Source organism: Glandiceps talaboti, chromosome 2, assembly GCF_964340395.1.
Source record: "Glandiceps talaboti chromosome 2, keGlaTala1.1, whole genome shotgun sequence".
NCBI classification, from domain to species: Eukaryota; Metazoa; Hemichordata; class Enteropneusta; family Spengelidae; genus Glandiceps; species Glandiceps talaboti.
The window spans coordinates 25,282,201-25,306,675 of record NC_135550.1 but is presented as its reverse complement, the minus strand read 5'-3'; the positions used below and the strand labels follow the sequence as shown (position 1 = coordinate 25,306,675).

At 36.0% G+C, this 24,475-nt stretch overlaps 2 protein-coding genes across 2 annotated transcripts; both read right to left on the bottom strand.

Annotated features, from left to right (window-relative positions):
* Positions 1-8,803: 8,803 nt before the first annotated feature.
* On the bottom strand, positions 8,804-13,524 carry LOC144445940 (organic solute transporter subunit alpha-like). The gene is made up of 7 exons (XM_078135597.1): positions 13,347-13,524; positions 12,113-12,273; positions 11,405-11,478; positions 10,879-11,037; positions 10,608-10,719; positions 9,771-10,026; positions 8,804-9,291 (listed from the first exon to the last, which is right to left on the bottom strand). The coding sequence occupies exons 1-7, from the start codon at positions 13,522-13,524 to the stop codon at positions 8,804-8,806; spliced, it is 1,428 nt and encodes a 475-aa protein (XP_077991723.1).
* A 2,597-nt stretch (positions 13,525-16,121) lies between these two features.
* LOC144453671 (organic solute transporter subunit alpha-like) lies at positions 16,122-23,553 on the bottom strand. Its single transcript, XM_078145001.1, has 7 exons — positions 23,202-23,553; positions 19,376-19,530; positions 19,140-19,213; positions 18,536-18,697; positions 18,105-18,216; positions 17,654-17,906; positions 16,122-16,610 (listed from the first exon to the last, which is right to left on the bottom strand). Exons 1-7 carry the CDS (start codon positions 23,506-23,508, stop codon positions 16,324-16,326), a joined length of 1,350 nt encoding a protein of 449 aa, XP_078001127.1. The 5' UTR covers positions 23,509-23,553; the 3' UTR covers positions 16,122-16,323.
* Between the last annotated feature and the right edge of the window lie 922 nt (positions 23,554-24,475).

Here is a 24,475-nt window from a genome sequence, read left to right as displayed (position 1 = left end):
GCACGTGGTTCCTAACGGTACCCTAACCACAACACATGTGTGAATGAAGGTATGAATCGTAACGATACTGTATAGGAATTAGACTATGAATCGTAACGATACTGTATAGGAACTAGACTATGAATAGGTTTATCTGACCCGTATGTCTGAATACACAATTTATATCACATTATATATTTAATACTTAAACATCACAATTGTTCAAAAATAGTACTAACAATACAAATATGATTAAACTGATTATATAAATTATATAATACTAATTTAATGAATCTTGGCGGCGGCATAGGAATTGTTCTGTTCATGATGATTAACCATAAACATATCTCATAATCATTGAATATCGTTATTGTGGATATATCTAGCAAAGTGATACTTTTGTTTGTTTAGGGAATGCGTACAATATGTAACCTTTGACTTCGTTTCCTCTTTTTTTAAGATCATCCGACTAGCAGTATTATGACATGAGGTGGTAATCTTCAAACCCAGTACAGTGGAGACTTTGAGTTTTAGGGTTTGAGTTTTATAGAGACAGTAGACGATAAATTGCAGTAACTGTAAATCATTTCCAGTGTTTTGCCGTCTGTACGACCATAAGATAAGTGCGTTGTTCAAGGGTGAATAAATCATAAATGAATCGAGCAAATGCAGAATAACCTACGATTATGTAACCGAGATATAGAATCATTCGCACACACCCCCTCTCACGACAACACCAACCTGAATGAAAATGTGACCATTTTATCCCAGTGTAACATCGTAAAATTACCCCCCATCCCCATATGAGAATATAAACGCATGTAAGATGTCGACAATCATTATAAAATTGGCTCAAGAACTGGGTCACAATTAACATATTGATTTACCTTTTTGATGATCAGCTCAGAGCTTAGCAGATAGATCGATGACGTCAGTATTCAACGATTAAGGCGTTATACACTCTTTCTAAAGTGTCACTTGGGACGGAATATTTTTAACGTTGTGCCATGTCTTCCTTACGTCCATTGCATATCAATACCGATGCCCATACTACGCAATGCGACTATTGACTTTGCTATCTGCTCAACCGTGCAAGATTCCGTCTCTGATAGTAGTGGTGTACGAGCACATTTATTATCAGTGATGTCATTGTCTGATACATGTGGGTTAAACTGTCATGATATTTGTTAATATTTTCTAACATGGTTGCTAACATGGTTGCTATGTGATTGTCTATGAAAGAATACGCTATCTCACTGTCTTTCCTTTGCTCCATAATTTCACTGAGTTCAAAACCCACAGCTCCCCGCCATACAAAAATGTACATAGAATAACAGAGGGATATATTACGAAAGTAGTGAGATACAATTCAATTCAATCACATGGTTGTTCGTGTCAATAATATATATATATGCTGTATACTTATTATAGAGAGAGAGAGAGAGAGAGAGAGAGAGAGAGAGAGCAAGGGAGTGAGTGACAGACAGACAGATATACAGACGGACGGACGGACAGAGAGATCTGCCAAAGGACATACCTTTCGTCACTTGCTTACATTTAATACTTTTTATTTCAAATTACATGTAGCATTTACAGTTAACATGTATTTGTTGCATGTGTACACAAGGTGGGCTAAAATAAAAAAAATAGAACATGCGCCATTACCCAAGCTAAGTGACGCCTTTTGTTATAAGTATCCCTGGCAAATTGAACAAAAAATCAGTATATTATACTGTCAAAAGTTTTCTGTTTGTTTGTTTGTTTGTTTGTGTTTGTTTGTGTGTGTGCGTGCCTGCGTGCGTGCATGTGTTTGATTGTTTGTTTGTGTTTGTGTATTTGTGTTTGTGTTTGTGTTTGTGTTTGTGTTTGTGTTTGTGTTTGTGTTTGTGTTTGTGTTTGTGTTTGTGTTTGTGTTTGTGTTTGTGTTCGCTTGCCTGCCTGTTGATAAAGCATTCAAATCTCTAATTCAGCTTCATGCCAAACAACTATTAACCTGTGAGGTACTCTGACCGGGCGCACTCACTCATAGGTCAACCCCTCTGAAGTTTTATGTTCACAAAGCTGTTTATGACATTATGCTTCTGATCCACGTGTATCATCGAAAAGTGTATCTATTTCGCTTGAATTTATGGTTTCTGGATTTTCTACAGTAGTTATACCGGCAGATGATGTACCTTGCAAAGTTTTGCCATTTTCTCTATGCTTTTTCCTTCCAAATCTTGGTTGCACGGCAGGAGTGTCCATGCCAGGCATCGGTTGGCTATCCTCCCAATCAGCTTCTCCAATACTGATGTCAAAATCGTCTTCGTAGTCGTTGATTTCAATGGTCCAATCACTTTGTTGAAACGAGGGTCGAGAATTGACGTCAGACAAAGACTCCATCTGAGCTCTAGTTGGCCAGTAAAAGTCATCCGTCTGAACGCACTTGTTTTCTGATTCTTCGGATATGGTGCTCAGGGGAGACGACCTTTTCAGAAGTGGTTCGTCTCCGCTACTACTACTGCTATTAGCCTGAGACGAGGCCAAGGAGTCCATGTTACCATCGAGACGGCGATAAAAACATCTTGCAAATACAACCAGGGCAAACATTTCACATACCATCAGGATGCTGTGCAGGGCTGCCAAGAACAGAAGTCGAAAACAGAAAGAAAATCAGAAACAAGCTGTTAAAATGGCAATATAAAATTCTAGTGTAAAAAAAGTAACGATGTTATAATTTTTTTGAGTAACAGAGCTTGTATCGACCAAATGCCCGCCTGTCAGAAAACATTCGGTCTGATAACCATTGTTGGTTCCCTGAATGAATGAATGGCCAAATAAATGAATGAATGAATGGATGAATGACGAATTGATTGATTGATTGATTGATTGATTGATTGATTGATTGATTGATTGATTGATTGATTGATTGATTGATTGATTGATTGATTGATTGATCAATTGATTGATTGATCAATTGATTAATAGATGGATGGATGGCTGGCTGGCTGGATGGATGGATGGATGGATGATGAATATTGTATATGAAATCTTGGTGACGACAAAGTCCTCAACGATTCTATATTTAACTCACTATTTGTACGTGTTCTCATTGAGAATGGGTCACTACATCCAACCCAACCCAAGGCCACCATTATACCAAAGAACAGATGTTGTACGTTAGCCAATAGTAGAGCAAGTTGTACTGTCATGAATTTGGGTGTCAGTTTGAATTCTGCCAAGTGTTGTCTGGATATCGTGTACATCATGTTGATAAAGTACATGGCTATAAGGGTCGACAGAATTACTACAGCATTCAGATAGATGTACGCTTCTTTGAAATCAACCTGAAAAAGATACGACACCTAGGCTGAGAGTACAAGTTATCGGAAATTGTAATTTGTCCAGCATTTTTAACAGTTTTTATAATGTATTCAAAAATGTTCAAATGCGGCTTTAGCCCACTTTCCCGTGTTTATGAATATGGAACTATGATATCAAAATTCGATAGCAACAATGACATTAACCTTAGTATCACTAGTCGATCTGTAATAGAATCAATTCAAACATGTCACATCTCAACTTGCCTGTTTTGACTCTTTTATTGACGATCTAATAGTTGCCACTCTCAATGTAACATCGTGTAGTTAAAACAGTTGTGGTATTGAATCAACGAATTACATGTAATGAAACTACTATACAATTCGTTTGATAAGTTTTGGGTTTTAGAGTTACTCGTAAGAGCGATCATGACAAATGTAACAACTAAACAGCAACAGTAATAAACTCACGTCACCAATTTTGTAAAGCCCATCAGTCCAGAGCACCGCAGCAATAAACAGCGCCATCGGTCGGACAAAAGCGACCTGTAAGACACCTCTCTTTATCCATGTCATGACTCTCCTGTAGTGAAATAACAACGACAAAGGAATGAGAGGTGTGTCCGTAACGTTTAAATAGCTACAGTCTGATAATCCAAATAGTCATGTGTTAGAGTTCTATTTATCACATGTTAGAGGCGTTTATCGGTAGTCATGATCTTTCTGACCTCTGTACATGTATGAGCACCATTGTGGAATAATACTCAGATTGATGAGGAACGTGAGAAGAAATGGTATAATTACTATGACAAAATGTGATTCTTATTCTCGTCATGTTGATGATACATCGACTATCCAACTAAATCTGTGACGAGAAACTGACATTTCCATAGATTGTTCAAAAAAACACCACTCAAGCAATTTATTTTCTGGCATACACATTGTATCAGCGGTATAAAACTTACTTTGTGCAAGCGATCTTTGGGAGACATCTACAGAAACACGCTATGGGAGGATTGTATAACGGCACCTTCGTGTTTGCAAGAAGTTTTAATGCCATATCTCGGCCACCGTAGTAATCAATGAGAAGTAGATGAAACTGATAGAGGGCAATCGACATATATCTGTTATCAATATGAAAATGGAAAGGTGATTAACATTCATTGAAAAGATAATCAATGTATGATTGATACACTTTTGAAATAGAATGGGTTGGGGGGTTGGACTGAAGATGTTCGTCATGTCAATTTTCTTGCAGATGACAGTCATTTGGACTAAACCAGCGACCTACTCGTCAACTCAAACAATGCACTCTACTTGAACCAGCTACATTTCCAAACCACAATGTGGACTGTGTGGGGGGTTGGGGGGTTGGGGTTACATATACTTTACATTGATAAAAATAAGAAAACTTTGATTCTGTATGTCGTCGGGTAAGAGGATATTGTGAGATGTATACTTACAGAGAAGAGTGGATAGTACCAATAAACATAGACCTTGGTATATACAATACAAGGAGTGCTGCTACTGAATGGACCTAAGTAACAAACATATACAAACTTTTTCAAGTTAACCTGAAAGAAATATAACCATTCTCTCTAGACCATTACATGTACAATGCGCTGGGTGACTCGTTTACAAAATGTGATGACCAAACATGAGAAATTCTCACACACCTATCCTCGTTGGCTTTGCTCGAAATTGATATGCTCCGGGAGACATCAATTCATCTGTCCTGTGTAAAAGTCTGATGTTGTGCACAGTTTATCTTTTCGTGTCTTGCTATCGATAAAAATAACGGGGTTCACGATATTCTAAATAATTATTGGGTGTAAAATTCCCTATCCACATAGTAGCTTACCAACTAGGTTCTTCATGATACTGATATTGGTTTGAATGTTATAGGTTTTAAGCTGTTTCGTATACAAAGTCTGATTTATGTCGAGCACTGAGTCATATGCATGATGATAACTCTGTATTTTCATTCACTCATTCGTTAAAATTATTCAAATTTCAAAGAGGGTTGGTTATTGATCGTTGTCGTTAGATCGAAATGACCTAAATTGAACAACTTACTGGGAAAATACCAACAATCCAAGTGATACGATTCCTTCTCTGTTTCCATGGTATCCGTCGTCTGATGAAAACCACAGCCTCGATGAATATTATTATAGTGACAATGGTCATAACAGTACACACGCACAGTATAATAAGAAATAGTATTTTCCTTGGTATCGCTGAAATGAAAGTATATTTTCTATAGTGGCCATATGGATGAGGATTGGGTATTTTACTATTTATTTTGGATTTTTAATTTAGAAAACAATTTTATCATGACGTCCCACTTGTAAAATCAATGTGAAACAACATATACCAAATCGTTGTTTGTAACTCAATAAATTGCAAAAAGCTAAATATTATGTAAAAAAGTTGATTATTGTACGTACAAGTGACGTACCTTAGACTAAAACGTTAACACAATTACCATATTCTAGGTCAGGGTACTAAGTGTGACATCTATTGACAAAAAAATAGAATTTCTATCATTTGTGTATGAAATAAACGTGACTTTTTATGCGTTTTTTTTCGAGGGGGAGGGAGCGGTTGCACTAAAAGAAGTATTTTAAAAAATGGCGGGAAAATGCCGACATTCAAAAAGCTAAAGATAAAGTAAATATGTCTGCCTAATTTCGTCACTAACCTTTATAATACACTTTGGAGTAAGGATCCTCAAACGGACAAGGCTCGAACTCTGTCGTGGTCTCGTTTACCTCCATAATCTATGGTGCAATGAGTGAAGGTAGAAAATTAGTCATTGCTTATGTGGGTATAATTAAACGCAGTGTTACTAGAAGATATCAACGATATATATATATATCGCGTGTCTGTATGTTTGTATGTATGTATGTATGTATGTATGTATGTATGTATGTATGTATGTATGTATGTTTGTATGTATGTATGTATGTATGTATGTATGTATGTATGTATGTATGTATGTATGTATGTATGTATGTATGTATGTATGTATGTATGTATGTATGTATGTATGTATGTATGTATGTATGTATGTATGTATGTCTGTCTGTCTGTCTGTCTGTCTGTGCCAAGGTCTTTAATCATACACTAAAACTGACACGTGGTCCGTTTTACTTTTGAAACAATTCTAGTGAGTATTTTTCAACATTTGTGTAGATGTTAAAAGTCACTTATTCCATGTAACTATCAATCACCTATGAAATACGTATATACGGACATGTGACTCTTGGCGGGAAATTAAATCAAATATTAATCCAAGGCCTTCATCAATCTGTACCATGCACCACATATACAACGTCCTGTATACCAATGTGTTACATAGCATTGTTGATGTGCATTCCATCGAAACACACCAATTTGTTGTCGCCATGTGTCATCGCTGTGTGTATTTCGGACTTGTTTAGATATGACATATTCTTCTGCTATGTGAATATAACATGTTCTATCTTTGATGTGATGCTCACACCTGATTGAAGAATTTTTCGTTTTCGTTTCCTATTGAATAAATCCACCCAGTCAATTTAACATTCAGTGCCGGTATATACTTGAGACTTTTGTAAAAACAGCACTACGTTCGAATGGAACTCCAATGGAGAAACGAAATACTCAAATATACCATTGCTTTCATACAAACAATTGTTCTTAGGCCTACCCATTGTTTTTATCGATTTTCATTCGCACGCGAAAGTCTGACTATAAAGCTAATGTTACTAATAGTAAGTAATGTAGTATAGAAACTTACCTTGGTTCCGTCAACAGTTATCAATTTGGGACAGAGGGCACCCTTTCGATGTTGTCAATAGTGTGTAACCCAGATTACAAAATAGTAAATGCAGCTGAAGTTAAACAAAACTGCTGATATCAGGCAAATTAATCTTCTTGGACATCATGTACGTTAGTACATTGCTGCAAAACACACTTCAGCTTGAGGAGACTTGGTACTAGTGTGTTGTGTTAAGTTAGCCTCCTCTCTGTGTGTGTCCCCTGCACCAGCAAAACACTCCAAATGACCGCGCTTTATAATTACGTCATCTAAATATTTCGACGTAGCAACCAAGATATCATTTTATAATACGGTAGTTGCCTCACCTTTTGGTGTTAAGGACACGCGCCTGCGCAACGTAGCGTTGATATATCGATAGCACAAATACGATAAGACATGTGCCTGGTTTGTGCTATGTGGACTATTATATCAATAATATACAACGTAAAATGATGTTGGAAACTGAGCGAGGTGTCGTGTAGGACGACATAGCGAGATGTACGATAATGTGAATGGTACTAAGAGCAAAGAACGATGACGTCACAGTCAATCGTAGCAACTTGTCGCCAGTGTCATGTTTGTAGCGTTTCTGAAATTTGCAGTGACAGAATAGTTTGTTGTTGGTTTAAAAAAATGCTTCTGTTATCACCATTCCCCCTTTATATCTTATCATAGTTTTTCTCGTCTATCGATCCGTCAAAATGAAAATACAATCACAAGTCGAAAACATCCTGAGTTGCCTGCAGAAACTCCCTGGCCTGTCCAAGAATTCAGTTCTGAGCAAAAGTGTGAAAATCTGGCTTCCGAAAAGCTAAACATCAGATCAACATTGGTTCAAGTCTAAGTGGCGTCACTTGATCCAGTTATTTATTTTTTGGGGGAGGTCAAATTATTTGGCACGTTTTGATAAGCTGATCGAGGGTTGAATTATCACGTTGCTATGGTGATATGGGACAAACTGAGCAAAAGGATATACGTGTACACAAAAAGTACATTATTATTCATAAGGTCACACAAGACAATATATTCTTTTAATAAATTTGTCTCTTGTTTGACTGAAAATAAGAAATTCTCACAGCACGTACAAACAACGATATTAAATCGTGACGTCAACATGACGTGTTCCACTAGCATGTACCTTAGATATAAAGCCGTTACAAGTATTTGTCGTCTGGAAGTATATAAAAAAAACAATGGGAATATCCACATGGCATTTTGTCAATAATGATACCTTTAAATTTATTAGTCATTTTAGACAAGCACTGAGTCAACAAAAATGTAATTGTTTGAAAATGAGTGCTTGCACATGTATTTGGTAAATGATCTTGTATGTTTGTAAATTGTGAAATAAATTCACGGATTTTACTTGCTGACAAATAACGGTACAGTGAATGATTGATTGGTTGATTGATTGATTGATTGATTGATTGATTGATTGATTGATTGATTGATTGATTGATTGATTGATTGATTGATTGATTGATTGATTGATTGATTGATTGATTGATTGATTAAAAGAGCAACTTTATATATAAAAAGCGTCGCGCAAGGAACGAATACAAAAAGAACAAGACTGGGTAGGTTTTTGCGAATATGTCATATACAGAAATAATATACAAGCAGAGTATGTCAATGAGTCGCTTACAAAACATGGCGTTATCCTTGACTCCGACAAACGATTGTCTTGGCCTATCATCTCCCGACTAACACTTATTATCATTCATCAGACTGCCACATCGGCTACATCGTCTCCTATTTGTATGTGTATTTGCTGAGATCGAGTTTCGCATTGTCTGTTCAAAGACCCGAGAGACGATGCCAAACTGTGTCCGTCATGTCCAAGAAAAGGTCCCTCAGAAAGACTAATATTTTCATCGTAACGATCGACTTGTTCTTCGGTTAGCATTGATGTTCGAGGGGTGAAATCAGGGTCGTCTATGGATCGGGTCTGGCCGTTTGAACCGCTACTTAAACCAGGGGATGTACCCAGTGCTTCAATGGCAACGTCCGGCGGGCTGTTCGTATCGTCTGCATTGTGTGTGGGGCTTTGTGCCGGTGATGCTGTTCCATTTCTAGTGAGGAGTGGCGTCGTAGTATAAGACACCCGTTTCTTTAGCAAATGTTGGGTGTTCCCGGCCCGACGACGATACAGTATCCGTGCCAAGATCATTATGATAAACATCTCGGTGATAATCAGCAAGTTGTACAACACTGTATATGAGAACAAAAGGGATGTGGACATTTCACAATAATGTAAACCTCAATTTCCAACTTGAAATTTACAACAGCTACGTATACTGTTACAAATCTGTTTTCTTACCGTAGGTATACTGATAATATGACATGAATATTGACAGGAAGACAATTTCAAAATTGAATTCAATTGATTCACACAAATTTCCCACTCGTTAGATGCAATACTTCCGCTGAATTTTCGTCTCCATAGAGACAGGTTTTTACATATCAGTTTTAAACTCGTGGCAGATGATATTTTTATCATTCACTTTTATTTCATATTTTAATATTATCGTTGATTAATATCTGTCGAATTTTCTAAGCTCACATATTGTTGATAACTATGTTGATAACCATTTCAAATGATCATAATTTCTTGGTATATGAATTCATTGCACTAATTCTTTTCTTCTTCAAAGGTTTTCAGCCAAGCCATGTATAATACATGTACTTACTATTAGCATGTGTATACGTGGACATTGGTGCGTAACAACGAATTACTCCATACGTCACTGTCAGACTGAGAATCAGATGTTGCATATTGACGAGTAGTAGAGTTGCTTGCATTATTAGGAATTTAGGAGTGATGCTAAAATCTTTGAGGGCTTCCTTCGAAATTCTGTACAGCATGTTAAGAAAGAATATCGCCATCAACGTTGATATAAAAGTAACGCCATTCAGAATTGTGTAAATGCCACCTCGCATTGTTATCTGGTTTGGGTAAAGGGAAAATAGAACATTGAACAAATTAGTGAAAGTTATCCTATGTTATGTGTAAGCCTTCAGGTTATATTTAGAAAGGTTGGGGGGGGGGGAAGTTTGAAGTATACAGGCGTACATAGGCAAGTGATCAATAGAGAAAATACAGAAAGACATGGATCTCTTCAGAAATACTAGGAGTTGGATTTGACACTATGACCTTGAAAATGATACCGTAACTGAAGTTTAATATATATAAAATTACCAATTGGTCACAAGAAGTCAAAATCTATCTTATTGTTTAATGAGATATAAAGGAAATATTGCATGTAGTGGTAAGGGATTATTGAGTTCGTACATAACAACTTTTGGCCAACTTAAAATTTTAATGTTTTTAAAATAAAAATCTGCAAATGAAATTAACCATGATATTGATTTCCGATCAAGATGGCGACCACGCCTCTATGGCCCTTTTTTCGTAATTACTTGTAAACAAATACTAATGAATGACGTAGTTAAAAGATATGCATATTAGAAAAAAAACAGACGTTTTGTGGCAAATGATGACGAAAGTTGTAAACATGAATACGTACGTTTCCAGGATTGTAACGTCCATCACTCCACATGACAGTGGATAAAAATAGTTCTGCCGGTCTGATCAGGGCAACTTGTAAAACTCCACGTTTGATCCATTTTAAATTACGTCTGTAATGGAAATAAAATTAAAAAAAAAACGGTTAGACGAACATAAACTTCACCCTTGGTACATTTCATACCTGGAATATACACTGAAAATGAGTATGGTTTAACTTTTGATGGTAAACCTACAAATGATACAAATGTCGCTTTTTGTTCTATACTTACTGATTCATCTCGATCCACGGCAGGCACCTGCAGCAGCACAGATATGGAGGAAAGGCTAAATGAAATTTCTTGCCTTTGTGAACCTCTATGAGAGCCTCTTTTCCTCCGTAGTAATCAAGTATAAGTAACATGAATTGGTAGAGTGACACGGAAATGTACCTACAAAACATCAAAACAACAAATTATTAATTTATCGTTTGAATGACGGAAAATATAAAAAAAAGTTACAATGAGAGAAGTAATTCTTCTTGTGGGGAGGACGGGGGGTGAGGGGTGACACTGTGATGACGTGTCTATATGTCGTCGTCATCATCATCATCATCATCATCATCATCATCATCATCATCATCATCATCATCATCATCACCACCACCACCACCACCACCACCATCAGCAATAGTTTTTAGTTTATGTCTAACTATGTAGCTGAAAGCTGACTTTCCGACAATACTTCTGCTAACAAGAGTTAGGATGCTATATGCGTTTTAAACACTTGGTTAGAATATTGAAACTAGTATCGACTTACATAGATGAGTGAATCAGACAGACGAAATAGGCTCTTGGTACATACATAGATATCAACGCTACAAACGAGATCACCTTGAACATTAAACAGATATTGAAAATATAAGGTTGATTAAAAGGGAAATGAGAAAAAGAGAAATTACAATTATGCGAAAAAAAGGTAACGTAAGTTTCCAAGAAAGAAGATTGGAATAGCTCTTACAATAAATGTATATAAAAGTTAAATATTTTTTCAAAATGGTGTGGAATGGAAATCGTCATAGCTTCATCGAATAGTAATAACACAGTTTATAGATAACATTCAAATGTAAAAAAAAAACGAGACAGTTGTGATATGAAGTTAAAGAGGCTTTCACAACTACATGTACTCTCTCAAATCAAATCGATGAATGGTTATAGAATCCATTGATAAACCGTCAGAATTTCGTGTCAATTTTCACTTTATACTCTCAACAATTACTTTAACGTTATCACTCCATTGTGCTTTTAGGTTGCACGATCTTAAAAGTTTGCCAAATAATTTGTACAACTTTTGAACAAAGTGTTATATACCATACAGTTGATTGACAAAGTTTGATTACATTTTAGCGGTCGTGTGGAATATTGTCATGGTTATGTGTCAATATTACAGTTGTACCATCCTCCAAATCATGATGGTCATCTGAGAATAATTGTTTACATTTGCTTTTTTGGAAAAAAATGTACTCACCGGGAATGTGCCAATCACCCATGTGACACGGGTACGACGTTTAGCTAAAGGTATATATCTACCTATGTATCTGAATATATCACAGAAAATGATAAATGTAAGGATACAAAATATCGTCATGACGCCAAGAAGACTGAACAGAAGTGGTGGAATGTTTATAGCTGTAAACGGAAAAGAAATGTGATGGTTAGAAACATAAGTGTTCAAAAAAATAAAATTGTTAACATTTGTCGGTACTATCATCTGAGATGACGTCATCGCAATAGCAGTTCTGCCGTTCTGCCTGGTACAATTTGTGTAATGTGATTAAAGCATGTATGTCTATAGGATGACCTTTCACAGAGAGAGACTAACAATCATAAGAAGCAAGGACGTGGGCATTTATCATGTATTGCCGATTACGTATTGATAATATACCGATGGGAATTTGCCACTATAGGACGGTTCAGATCTATGATATTCATTTGTCTTTTGTCATTGCAGACTGACATTACGTTCAGCATTTATACAAATAAAAATCAACAAACGTTCTGACAATAAGTATATAAATGTTTCGACATGACAGATGTTACCAAGATAACGAAAGGTCAGTCTGATGCACTGCACTATATATATCTATGCTATATATTTGTTTATGTAGTTTTCAGACTGGTGTACTTTGATGCGTCAGAGTATGGTGGACGACTAAACTTAAACCTAATCAATTGAACGTTACACTGCCAATGAAGTCCCCAAGTCGATGTCATAACATAACTGGGATATGACTTGAGTACTATTCTATGACACTTGTAACATCGTTTAGTTTGTTTTAACAACAGTGCGTATCTGGACTACTCGTGAGATTTAGTTTCAAGACAGATCGTGAAGTCATAGATGACGAGATAACAACTATGTGACAAGAATAGCGATCAGTGACGACACTTGTATTAACATACTAGTATAATGTACTAGGTAAAATTGAAAATAGATAGATTATCGATCACCAAATTGAAACGACGACGACAATACTAACAAACAACCAACCAAACAACAACAAAAACAACAACAGCAACAACAACAACAACAACAACAACAGCAACAGCAACAACAACAACAACAACAACTACTACTACTACTACTAGTAGTAGTAGTGGTAGTAATAGTAAACAAAAGTGGGCATTGAAACGATAAAAAGGTATAGCAACCTATACAATAACAGACAACTTTGAACTAGGGTACGCCAATACATACATACCTCCATAGTACTCCCATGTGTACGGCTCATCGGGACTACAGTTGCTAGCTTTAGCGTCCGACTCGACTCGGCTTGCCAAATCTGGGGATTGGTATAACGTCGTCATCTGATAGGGTTCCGTCGAATTCTCAAACAGACTAGTAGTAGTCATATTGTCAAAAGTTTGTAGTTCCGTCATCGTGTAATTCAAAAATAACCAGAACGAACACAACGTTAGTATAAAACACACACACACAGAACTGATAGTGTGTATTGAGAAAAACAGACAACCGTTCGTCACCACAATTTATCACTTCTTGGTAATGTCATAAGGTCAACAACTCAGACACAATGAAATATTGTTTTTCAGAATGACGTAATTAAAAACACAACCATAGGTGAGACGAGTTTATTCTAAACTATAACGGCTTTGTGTATGCATGTACATACACATATTTCTTGCACCAATAAAGCTGTCTGACTCATCTATACAAACTACATGAACTATGCCTTTTATTATTTACATTTTTCACAAAAACTGTTGTGTTGTGCATGTGAGGGATCGTGGGTGAAATATAACCCCCCCCCCCACCCTGTGAAAGAACCCAAGATGAAATACCTTTTTTGGGGTATCGTATAATACAGCCAGAAGTTGTACAATCGGGGATAATATTCATTGAATGCAATCCCGTTATGCTGTAGTCTACGGCAATGGTGAATATGTACACAATATACCGTACATAAACGTTTTATGTGATTCAGAAATGAGGATGATTTATAAGTCAATATACGAAACCAGTTCAAGAAAATTACGGAACAGAAACTTACCAAACTAAGAAATAGTCATGTCAATACCTTGATTACATATCCAAGGTGGTGGCGTAAGCTACCGCTTCATCAACTGGTCACTGTAGATTGTGAGATATTCATATTCAAAGGTTTAAATACGTACCAGGTTGGTCTGGTGCGAGGTTTAATGAGTAAGAAGCTTAGAGAACATGGGTCAATGTGCCTACATTGAATTCCACTGTGTCCTGGCAAACTTAATGACATCTTTCGCATGGTACTGGATATAAAGGTAGGGTCTAGCCAATCCACTTGAAGCAAGCACACATTTCTATCAGTATAAATTAATCAACAGTCGCATTGATTACTTTTCTAAATAATACGATGACATAGCGATGATACAATGTTAATTTTCATAAAGGTGTGATCTAAGGAAATGACGTTTAGTATCGGGTATAACAAGACACCACTATTAGTTACAGGTGTGTGTGTGTGTGCCACAGGGAACTAAGGCTCGGTTAGATGAATGTTTCACAGTATCAAGAATTAGTATGTGTTTTGTTATAACTTATATCCAAAAAGACTACATATAAGAAAACATATACTGTTTGTTTTAGTAAACAAAATTAACTGATCCTGATTTGCCTGTGCATCAAGTACCTCTCGTACTGGGTCACACGATCACACACACATACATACATACATACATACATACATACATACATACATACATACATACATACATACATACACACACACACACACATACATACATACATACATACATACACACATACATACATACATACATACATACATACATACATACATACATACATACATACATACATAGCTCAACAGACATAGGTTTATGCTTCGCCAGTTACAAATCCAAATAAGGAAATGTCTCTTTTTCTCCTGGCCTTTATTAATCAAAGCTTACGAAAATATCTACATTGCAGGGTTTGCTATTATTAAACAATGATGTCATAACATATCTTCTCTCTGATTGGATGAAAGTAAGGGATGAAGTCATCGGTAATGATTAACGAAATACTGACATCTCGTATGCTAGGACCACATGTTTTCATTCATCATTTCTTTGACACTTTACACTCAACTGATCACAATATGTCAATGCCTATAGTCTTCTCGTCATTCAACCGATAAGCCAAGCCAGGGTTAAAACTTGTCTCGTAGTTCAATTTGTGAAGATAATTTAATATATTTTTAGACATGAGGACGAAATTGCCGAAATAGTAAATATTCAAAGTATGTATGTATGTATGTATGTATGTATGTATGTATGTATGTATGTATGTATGTATGTATGTATGTATGTATGTATGTATGTATGTATGTATGTATGTATGTATGTATGTATGTCTGTCTGTCTGTCTGTCTGTCTGTCTGTCTGTCTGTCTGTCTGTCTGTATGTATGTATGTATGTATGTATGTATGTATGTATGTATGTATGTATGTATGTGGTTTTGGCATGTATAGTCATGTTATAACAACACCACCCTAGTAAAGAAGTTCTAACGAAGATATGCTGCAAATTATAGAGAGATGGAAAAACAAACGCATCGGTGTTTATTCAGGGGTTGTATATGCGAAGTCACGTGATATTCCGGGAAAGATGCTCACGTGATCGATATTTTTGAGTTGGGTATAGCGAGTCAACGTAGACCATCAGAATGTGTTTTCACCATTGACTGGTAGAAGTTTTACATTTTGTAGATTTGCTGACTTTCCTGATAACACCGAGGACTATCATTACAATAGTGTAGAGGATTTTTTTGAAACAGACAACATATCTACAATGAAATATAAAGAATATATCTTATACATTTATTTTTTCTCCCCATCATCATCATATTCATCAACATCATCATCATCATCACCACCATCATCATCATCATCATCATCATCATCATCATCATATCATCATCATCATCATCATCATCATCATCATCATCATCATCATCATCATCATCATCATCATCGTCGGCATCATCGGCATCATCACCATCTAAGTTGTCTGCCTCAATTATTATCATGATTTGCAATTGTACATTTGCTAGTAATACCAGTGGGAGCGATCACTTTCTATTTTACTAGACATACGACTACTCTAGTCTTTAATAGGTTGTAACATAACTCAAATTGTTAGAATGCTACAGAGCAGTTACCATTATAACCCAGGATATTATCAAACTTTACTGGAATCGTTTGACAACGCGAATGTGTACAAATCGGCTTTACGGTCGTATGTCTTGCTCTTCTCCGTTAACATGTCTGATCTACTGTTGTTGTTGCTGCCGGCAAGTCCACTCTTTTCCATCAGTCCCATTTCCTTTTCCCCATTGTCTTTCTGTATCAACTTTAAACTCGGCCTAGAGATCAGGTAGTCAAGGTTACCACTTCTTCTCCGGAATAGTATCCTGGCAGCGATTGATATCAGGAACATTTCCAGGACGATGAGGGCGTCATATAACACTGAAAACAAAATAACAACAGCAATAAGTTAGCATTTTCAATACTCAAATAGAGTCATATATAGAAATTGGTACAGGCTTTTTACAACGTACTTTTAAAAAACTATCAAAGAGTTCGTCGTTATACTCAGCACATGACAATGTTACAGTATAGTATAGTAAAGTGTATTTTATTTGACATGAAATAATGTAAAAAAATACATTATCTAGAGTCAAATCATACAGAAACAACAAAAACATGTATGTTTTGTTTGTGAGGAAAATAACATCGTTGTCACATGACCAATTATATGTATGATGAATAAGCACAGCAATTACTGCTGTCCTCTGTTTTAAAATCAACATGTTTTATAGAAAGACACTGGAAATTTTGACTTGCTGAACTGCATGCCCGTGCATGTGTACTTCCCCAATTTAAAAGTGCAATTATTCAATGGAGTACAAGGCACTGTACTACCCCTGTATTGTGTCGCCGCGATGTAATTTGGAACAATCCGAATTTGAAATAGATCTGATCAGACCCACATCCCTCAAAGCAAAAATTACAAAACTTAGAGCTAAAACAGGGAGTGTTCGCCAGAAGACTGTACATAACATGTACAGTTACAATGATCAAAGCTGATCATTTGGCAAGTTGTGGTTGTTGTTTCACTTGCTAGATAATAGCACTTTATTGCTGAACACAGCAGGATTGTGATTGAGGAGAGTTTTGTGTACATTAATTCAGCTTTTTACACTCCCCTCAATATCAATCATGCTGTGTTCAGCAGTAAACGTTTGTTATATATCAAGTAAAACAACAACCACAACTTGTGAATTTAATAATGAAGTATAAGAAATTAAATTTCGTAAACACCCATGCAAAAGTCATATTAAATTAATGACTAGGTGTTCGCATTGAGATATAAAAATAAGACAGCATGAATTACTGAAATGTTCAAAGTAGGTGGCTAGGGAGTTAGTGTGTGCGTAGACAATATGGCGATATCCTGATGTCATCTGTATGTCTGTACCTGTATACATGAAGTATTAACATGTACTTACTATTTGCTCTGGTATCACTGGCTAGTGGATCAGCACATTTGATGACATTCATCGTAACAAGTATACCTAGAAGCGGATGCTGTAAATTTGCAAGTATCACCGTCACTTGGAGGGAGAAAAATTTGGGCCGAATGCGGAATTCTTGGAGTGGTTTCTCCGAAATACGATAGATAACTTGAAGGCCATAGATACCAAGAATAGATGAAACGATGAGGATGGTATTAAGATAGATATAAGCCTCGTCAAATGCAACCTGTGAGGTAACAAAAATGGAAAGTTTAGATAAATTGATAGTCAGAAATTGCTTTAGTTGCTAAGCCAGACAAATTATTGTGTGGTCGTTCTATGAACTGAATAGCGCAAATCATTTTGACTGTTTTCGTGGACAGTGTCTCAGTTCTACTCGATATGTATTTCAAGCCATATACATCGTTGTATCATTGTAACATACCTTGCCAGGCTTAAACCGTCCGTCTGTCCATAACACAGATGAAATAAAGCGTACAATGGGACCAACGAGTGCCATTTGGAATACCAGGCGTTTCATGATATTTAGAAGTTTGCTGTAAACGAAAATAAAACGATTTCGAAAGTTCTTTAGAAAAAAAATGTAGTTGATTATTAAAGAGGGAATAACACATGCTATAAACGTCATACATCAATCACAAAGCTGTCAGAAATGTGTATTATTGAATTGAATCTTCAGTCCTCAGTTCCTGCATCCGCATCAACACTCAAAATTTATTTTTAAATGTTGACCCAATTAATATATATACGGGATATTAGATCATACATTCAACAATGTTTATGATAGACCACGTTCTTACCAAATCACACAAGAGTTTGTAATTACAGTTTTTTTTGTCATGTTAGACAGTTTACCTTGTAACTTTAACTTTCGGTAAGCAGCAGACACAGCAACACAGTACAGGTGGTGCCGCTATGGACGCTTTTTCCTCGGCCAGTATCACAACAGCTGCATCAAAACCACCATAGTAGTCAAAGATAAGAAGTACAAAGCTATATAATGCTACCGATAGGTACCTTCATGGAAACAAAATAAATGGAGAATATAGGTTTTGCCAAGTGGAAAATGTTGTCATAGTAACAGGTATTGCGAAGCAATGTCAATTTTCAGGTGAATGAACAAAATGGCAGAGAAATATTAGCATAAATAGAGCAGTGAGACATTTCATACCTTTGTATGGACTCTCAATATGCAAAGTTGATTTCAAGTATGAAGATAGAAATGGCCGGATCTGACACGGATGTGAATTGTTCTGTAAATTGTCCAGTAACTGGATTTGCTCCTCACGTTCATTTACTGTACACGAAATACATTTACAATGGAAATCACGAGACTGAAACAAAAACTTCGTCAGGTTCAACAAAATTCTTACCATGAGTGCTACATTTTATCGTCTTATGGTTATTAATTCTTGTGTGATGAGAAGTTTTGAATAAGCCACTCATTACATATACTTACAGTGAAGAGTGAATAGAAGCAATGAAGTGCGATCTTGGTACCATCAGAGCTAACAACGATGTGAAGGAGTACGCCTGTTGGATGTAAAAAAGAACCGTGTTATAACATCCTGCACAAGATCAAAATCAAATCAAAGTTTTATATTTAGAGAAACCAAAATTCCCACTGAGTGTGTTTAAAGGCATATGTAAATTAGTAAGCTGGATATGTAAATTAGCTAGCATGTCGTCACTCACTGGAAAGAGTCCTAAGATCCAAATGATATGTATTCGTCTTGATGACGTTGGTAGGTGTTTTTGTACAAAGTAGACAGCCTCCATGAAAATAATAATGGTAAGAAGAGTTAAGATACATGCCAATGTGAGCAGCACAATTCTACCATCCGAAATATCTGAAAAAAAATGTACGAAGAAATAATTATTGTAAAGTTTCATGTTTGAATTCGAACACAATTGAATTTTTTATGAATTATTATGTTCTAAAACGTTTATAAACTATAATTCATCTGATGCATCATATTAGGTTATTTTTAACACTCGTTAATCTCAATCAAATCTTTATGTCGTACTGTGTTGCCATTCAAATTAAATCATGAATCACTCGTTATTATATAAATCATAACATTCTAGTACGCTTTGTAAAGTTTGCATAAAGGCAGTGTAAAATGTTCAATTTTATGTCATTCTTGAACCGTAAGAGTGTAGTAACCCGCTAGTAACCATCACATTAAAAATAAATATTAGGAGATAAACCATTATGTAGCGTTGAATATGTTTTTACGAGAAATATAATCACCAAGATAATCACTAGCTTTCGATAAAATATAAACCTAGTGGCGAAAATAAAATACATTGTCACCCATAGGAAGATACCTGTCGGTTTGTCCACCACTGAAATACATCGTCTGTAAGATACCAACGTTTCGTGCTATCAAATCAGATACCCCTTTTCTTTTTGAACGACAAGCCTGATTACGGTTGAACAACATGACGTGTACTGGCCACCGTTTACACCACAGGGGCGTGTAATATTTCATAGATTGTTGTTTTCTTATTGCTTAGAATGTCGTTTATATTTTCTTAGGAAAATATCGTACGAATCTTGCTGCTACAAATGTATCAATCTCTATACTACGAAGAAATATTACCTTGTCTCTTCCCCTTACATGTAGGAATATATATTAATCAAAAGGTTGTTATATTTAGTCTGTAGACCTGGAAAACAACAATCTATGAAATATTACACGCCCCTGTGGTTTACACAGAGTGTTGATTGACAAGTTCGTTGTCGTTGGCCACGCTTGGGAGCGATTGAAAGAGTGTCCTCTACGGTGAATATTTTAAGTCAACCTCTTATAGGTTAACATTTTAACGAAGTGTTTATACATTACGGGGTATTTATAACAATGTTTTGTGTTGATATATACAAACAAGGACTTTGAACGTGATGAACTTAGTAAACAATCTGTGAAAGTAAAAGTTCAGCGAATGTTCAAAACACATTAATGTCATCAAACAAACATCCGCTATTCCTGTGTGTATTACGGATTACGTTAACTTTATCTGGATAGATAACAAGTGCCAATGCTTTCAGCAGAATTTACTCCGAGCTCCATACTTTGTCCATGAACATTAAGTATGGATGAAATAAAAGATTTCTTCTCAAGTGATTTTGAGATTTTGGTAGAAGTTGGTCTTCCATTCTTCAACTGCTGCAAGTTCGTGGAAGAAGTAAGGAGCTTGGAGTAAATTCTGGTGAAAATATTGACACTTGTTATCTACCCCGATCGTAACTAAACCTAATAGTAAATGACACAACGAACAAAAAAACAACAACCTGTGGCATATCCTGACCAGTAAAGTTATCCTATAAAGAAAACTGAACTTAGGGTAATTTTCATTGGGCTTTGATTGTTTTTTTTTGTACATCTCTATTGCTTTCTGTTATATTATATTATCAAATAACCATATGTACGAAAGTTTTTCTGAAATCCTCGATGGGATCACTTCTCTTTGAAAACGAAATGGTTGATGTGAACATATGGACAAAACAGCATTTATCAATATTTTTGAGACGCATAAGTTGTATTTAATATCTAACAGGCTTACAGTGAAAAAAAAACCTGGTGTGATGGGGAATGTATAGAGAACGGGTTGTGTAAGTACAGGCATGGAAGTTGACTTTACCTCCACTATTTGATGTATACAACGATTGTCAACAAACACATACACTTACACTTTTACATTTGGAAAATGAATATTCATGAATAATGTCAATCAAAGAACTGATTGCTTAAATCAACATGAATGAGACTCCTCTACTTTTACGCCAATAAACCAACCCTCTATTGGGGTACAAATTATTTATATTAACTTGTCTCTTTTCAACCACAGTTTGTGAATACAGTCATTTTGTAAATTGTGAGGCTCTTATTTGCAGTACAACTTACCACTTTACAATCTCTGCTACATTTGTTCATCTTAACTAAGTTTGCAATAGACGTGACGATATTCTGTGCTATGATTAGTGCAAAAATGGTCTTATCGCTAAACTTCGTTACTTTAAATTTGTCCCAAAGCACATCTTGGATTTGTTGTACTGTCAATGTATTCCCTCAATTCTTCCCCATATTTCATACTGTCTAGAGGTATGGGGCAGCACCTACCCCACAGCTTTACTACCTGTGCACAGTGTTTTGAAGAAAATGGTTGGACTTGTAACTTTTAGTCCGTTTCAGACACCAAGTGAACCCCTTCTTTAGACTTCTAAATATTTTGGAAATACTAGTATATGAATAATTTAACTGTCAGGTTGGGTGATTTATACATGATTTATATTTAGGAAATTTACCAACATTGTTTCTCTGACTATAAGATATATGACAAATTCGCATGTCCTTGAAGGAATTTCAGACGCTTTAGACGTAGCCAATTCTCCTTTAGCTATCATTTAGCTAAGATTTGAAATAAGATACCATATTTATTAATATCTATAAATAGTAAAAATAAATTCAATAGTCTTCTGATAAGGTATGTTGCTAACTCACAATAGACAGTCAGTGTTTCGTTGTCGTCACCACTAGTAGATATGAAATCAGTTTGATTGCAAAACACGTAATCTCTCTAAATGCGAACTGGCCACTGATACGCACAGCTTTTGCTATTTTGCCAGTCCTCAGTCGCATAGTTTCAGAACATAACATTCGTCTCTTTCTTATCTTGTAATTGTGTGAATTTAATTTCCCTGCTTGTATGTGTATTCTTTGTTGTGTGATGCATATATAAATAAAAAAACACCACCCTGTTTTAATATTATTATGTTAATCGTAACAGTGATATTATACACGTAGACTGTCAACATATCAATTTCTGATATCAACAACTTTCAAACATCTGACACAAGTAGTTGAACTTTGATACCTATCAATAAGTGACTGGAACGTTTGGTTGCTTATCCTGAACACTTCAGTACTTTTAGAGCAATCTCAGAAGAAGATGAATTCTCACAGCTGATCAGACAGCTGATCGTGTTAGTCTTTACGACCCGTTTGTTAATATGTCGATGCAATTCCGCTGCTATATATAAAGCTAAATGGAATCTAGGCATTGTTATCTTAGGGTGTATGCCACCATAGTCCCCGGTCTGACAAAGAGCTTATGTAAACGATTAAACAAAAACTTTTCACAAATTTGAAGGCCTACAATGGATCTCTACAGAAACTGAAATTGGTTTCAATTTGCATAGACATGATGTTAACACTTGCAAATGCAATCATGATTGCAAAAAGTAGCACAACCCGTGTTTTTGTCCCGATCTCTTGTGTCACAAGAACGGGTGATATTGTAACTTAGTTTCTACTTCCTGTCACCATCACTTGTGTACCTTGTCAATTGCATGTAGGTAAAAGGTGATGCCATCATTCGTCTAAAAACAGTATTGATTTGTTTACACCGTATGAAACAAAGTATGGGAAATAATGAATCATGTTTAGACTCAAAACCATGTACATGCATGTAGCCGTACTTTCACCATTGCAATTTGAAAGTCTAGCATGTTACTTACTTTGAAATATTTGGTAGGAGAACGGATCGTCGATGGAGCAAAGTGGATACGAGGCTTCGGTAGTAGCATTTATACCTGTTGTGTCGGTTGTGCTGTCATTCACTTTACTCGCCATTGCAGTGTTTAAGATTGTGTCTGCCATAATGTATCCACACTCCACGCTACCTTGTGTGTATGAAATATGATGGGATGCTAGCAAAAACTTCACTGTGTAACCTGGGTCTCCGTTACACCGTCGACATAGGTCAAAAGTGACAGTGTAAACACATACAGTATAGAACGGACCATTGCACAACTTTGTCAACATTGAAATGAAAGGGACTTGCAAATCCTGTAATCTTATGCAAATTAAACTGACTACATAATTAGTCAACCAAACTCCCTCTGCGTCGAGGCTGCGGTATTTCTTGCCCTGAACGATAGCCTGAAACAAACCTCAGAATACAAACAATAGAAAAAACACCATGCATTGACAAAGATGGATGACACACATTTAAATGTACAATGGTATAATTTCATTTTGTGTGCTATATTTAGTGAATTCTGAAAACGCATGGTATTATATCCTGATAGAAAGTCTACGTGCAAAAGTCACGGAACTAGCAGGATAGAGTGATGGGATATGGTGTGGTTTACGTCTATTTCATCCTCAACTATACCGGTTGATATGAGTGTACATTTATGAATGTGATTACATGTAACAGCCCGTGGCTTAGTTTTCAAGTAATTGTATATCTATATGGTAGTGACGGTAACTACTGGCAGAAATAAGACTCCACTAGTGATCAGTACGAACAATACGAACTAGTATGACATTTCAGTTGCAAAACTCAAAGTACAAGTGGACGAAAGCAAACTGCGTAGCCGGGGTAATGTAGTTATTTGACAAACAAAATCGCATTTTAAGATGTCATAGTTAAATTTGCTCTGGATAAAACAAAAGATGTATGGTAACTGTATTGTACATTATTCAGGTGTATAGGTATGTAACTACGTCATAGGGTGAATAATATAAAGTGTTTGTTTGATCTTAACCTTGCTCATTTTTTTTCATGAAATCATAATTTTGAAAGTCATCGAGAAACAGAATGGCGTCAGGAGGCATGCCATATTTACGTCAACGTATTTGTTTCAAGATTTCCAAAAAGCATGACAGTATAGACCTGTCTAACCTTCAGTAGTGAAAACCGACCAAAAGAGAATTGCCAACGTACATCAGACCCAAGCTGGTACACTGCAGACTTGTGCAACTGTAATTTAAACCATTCCCTAGA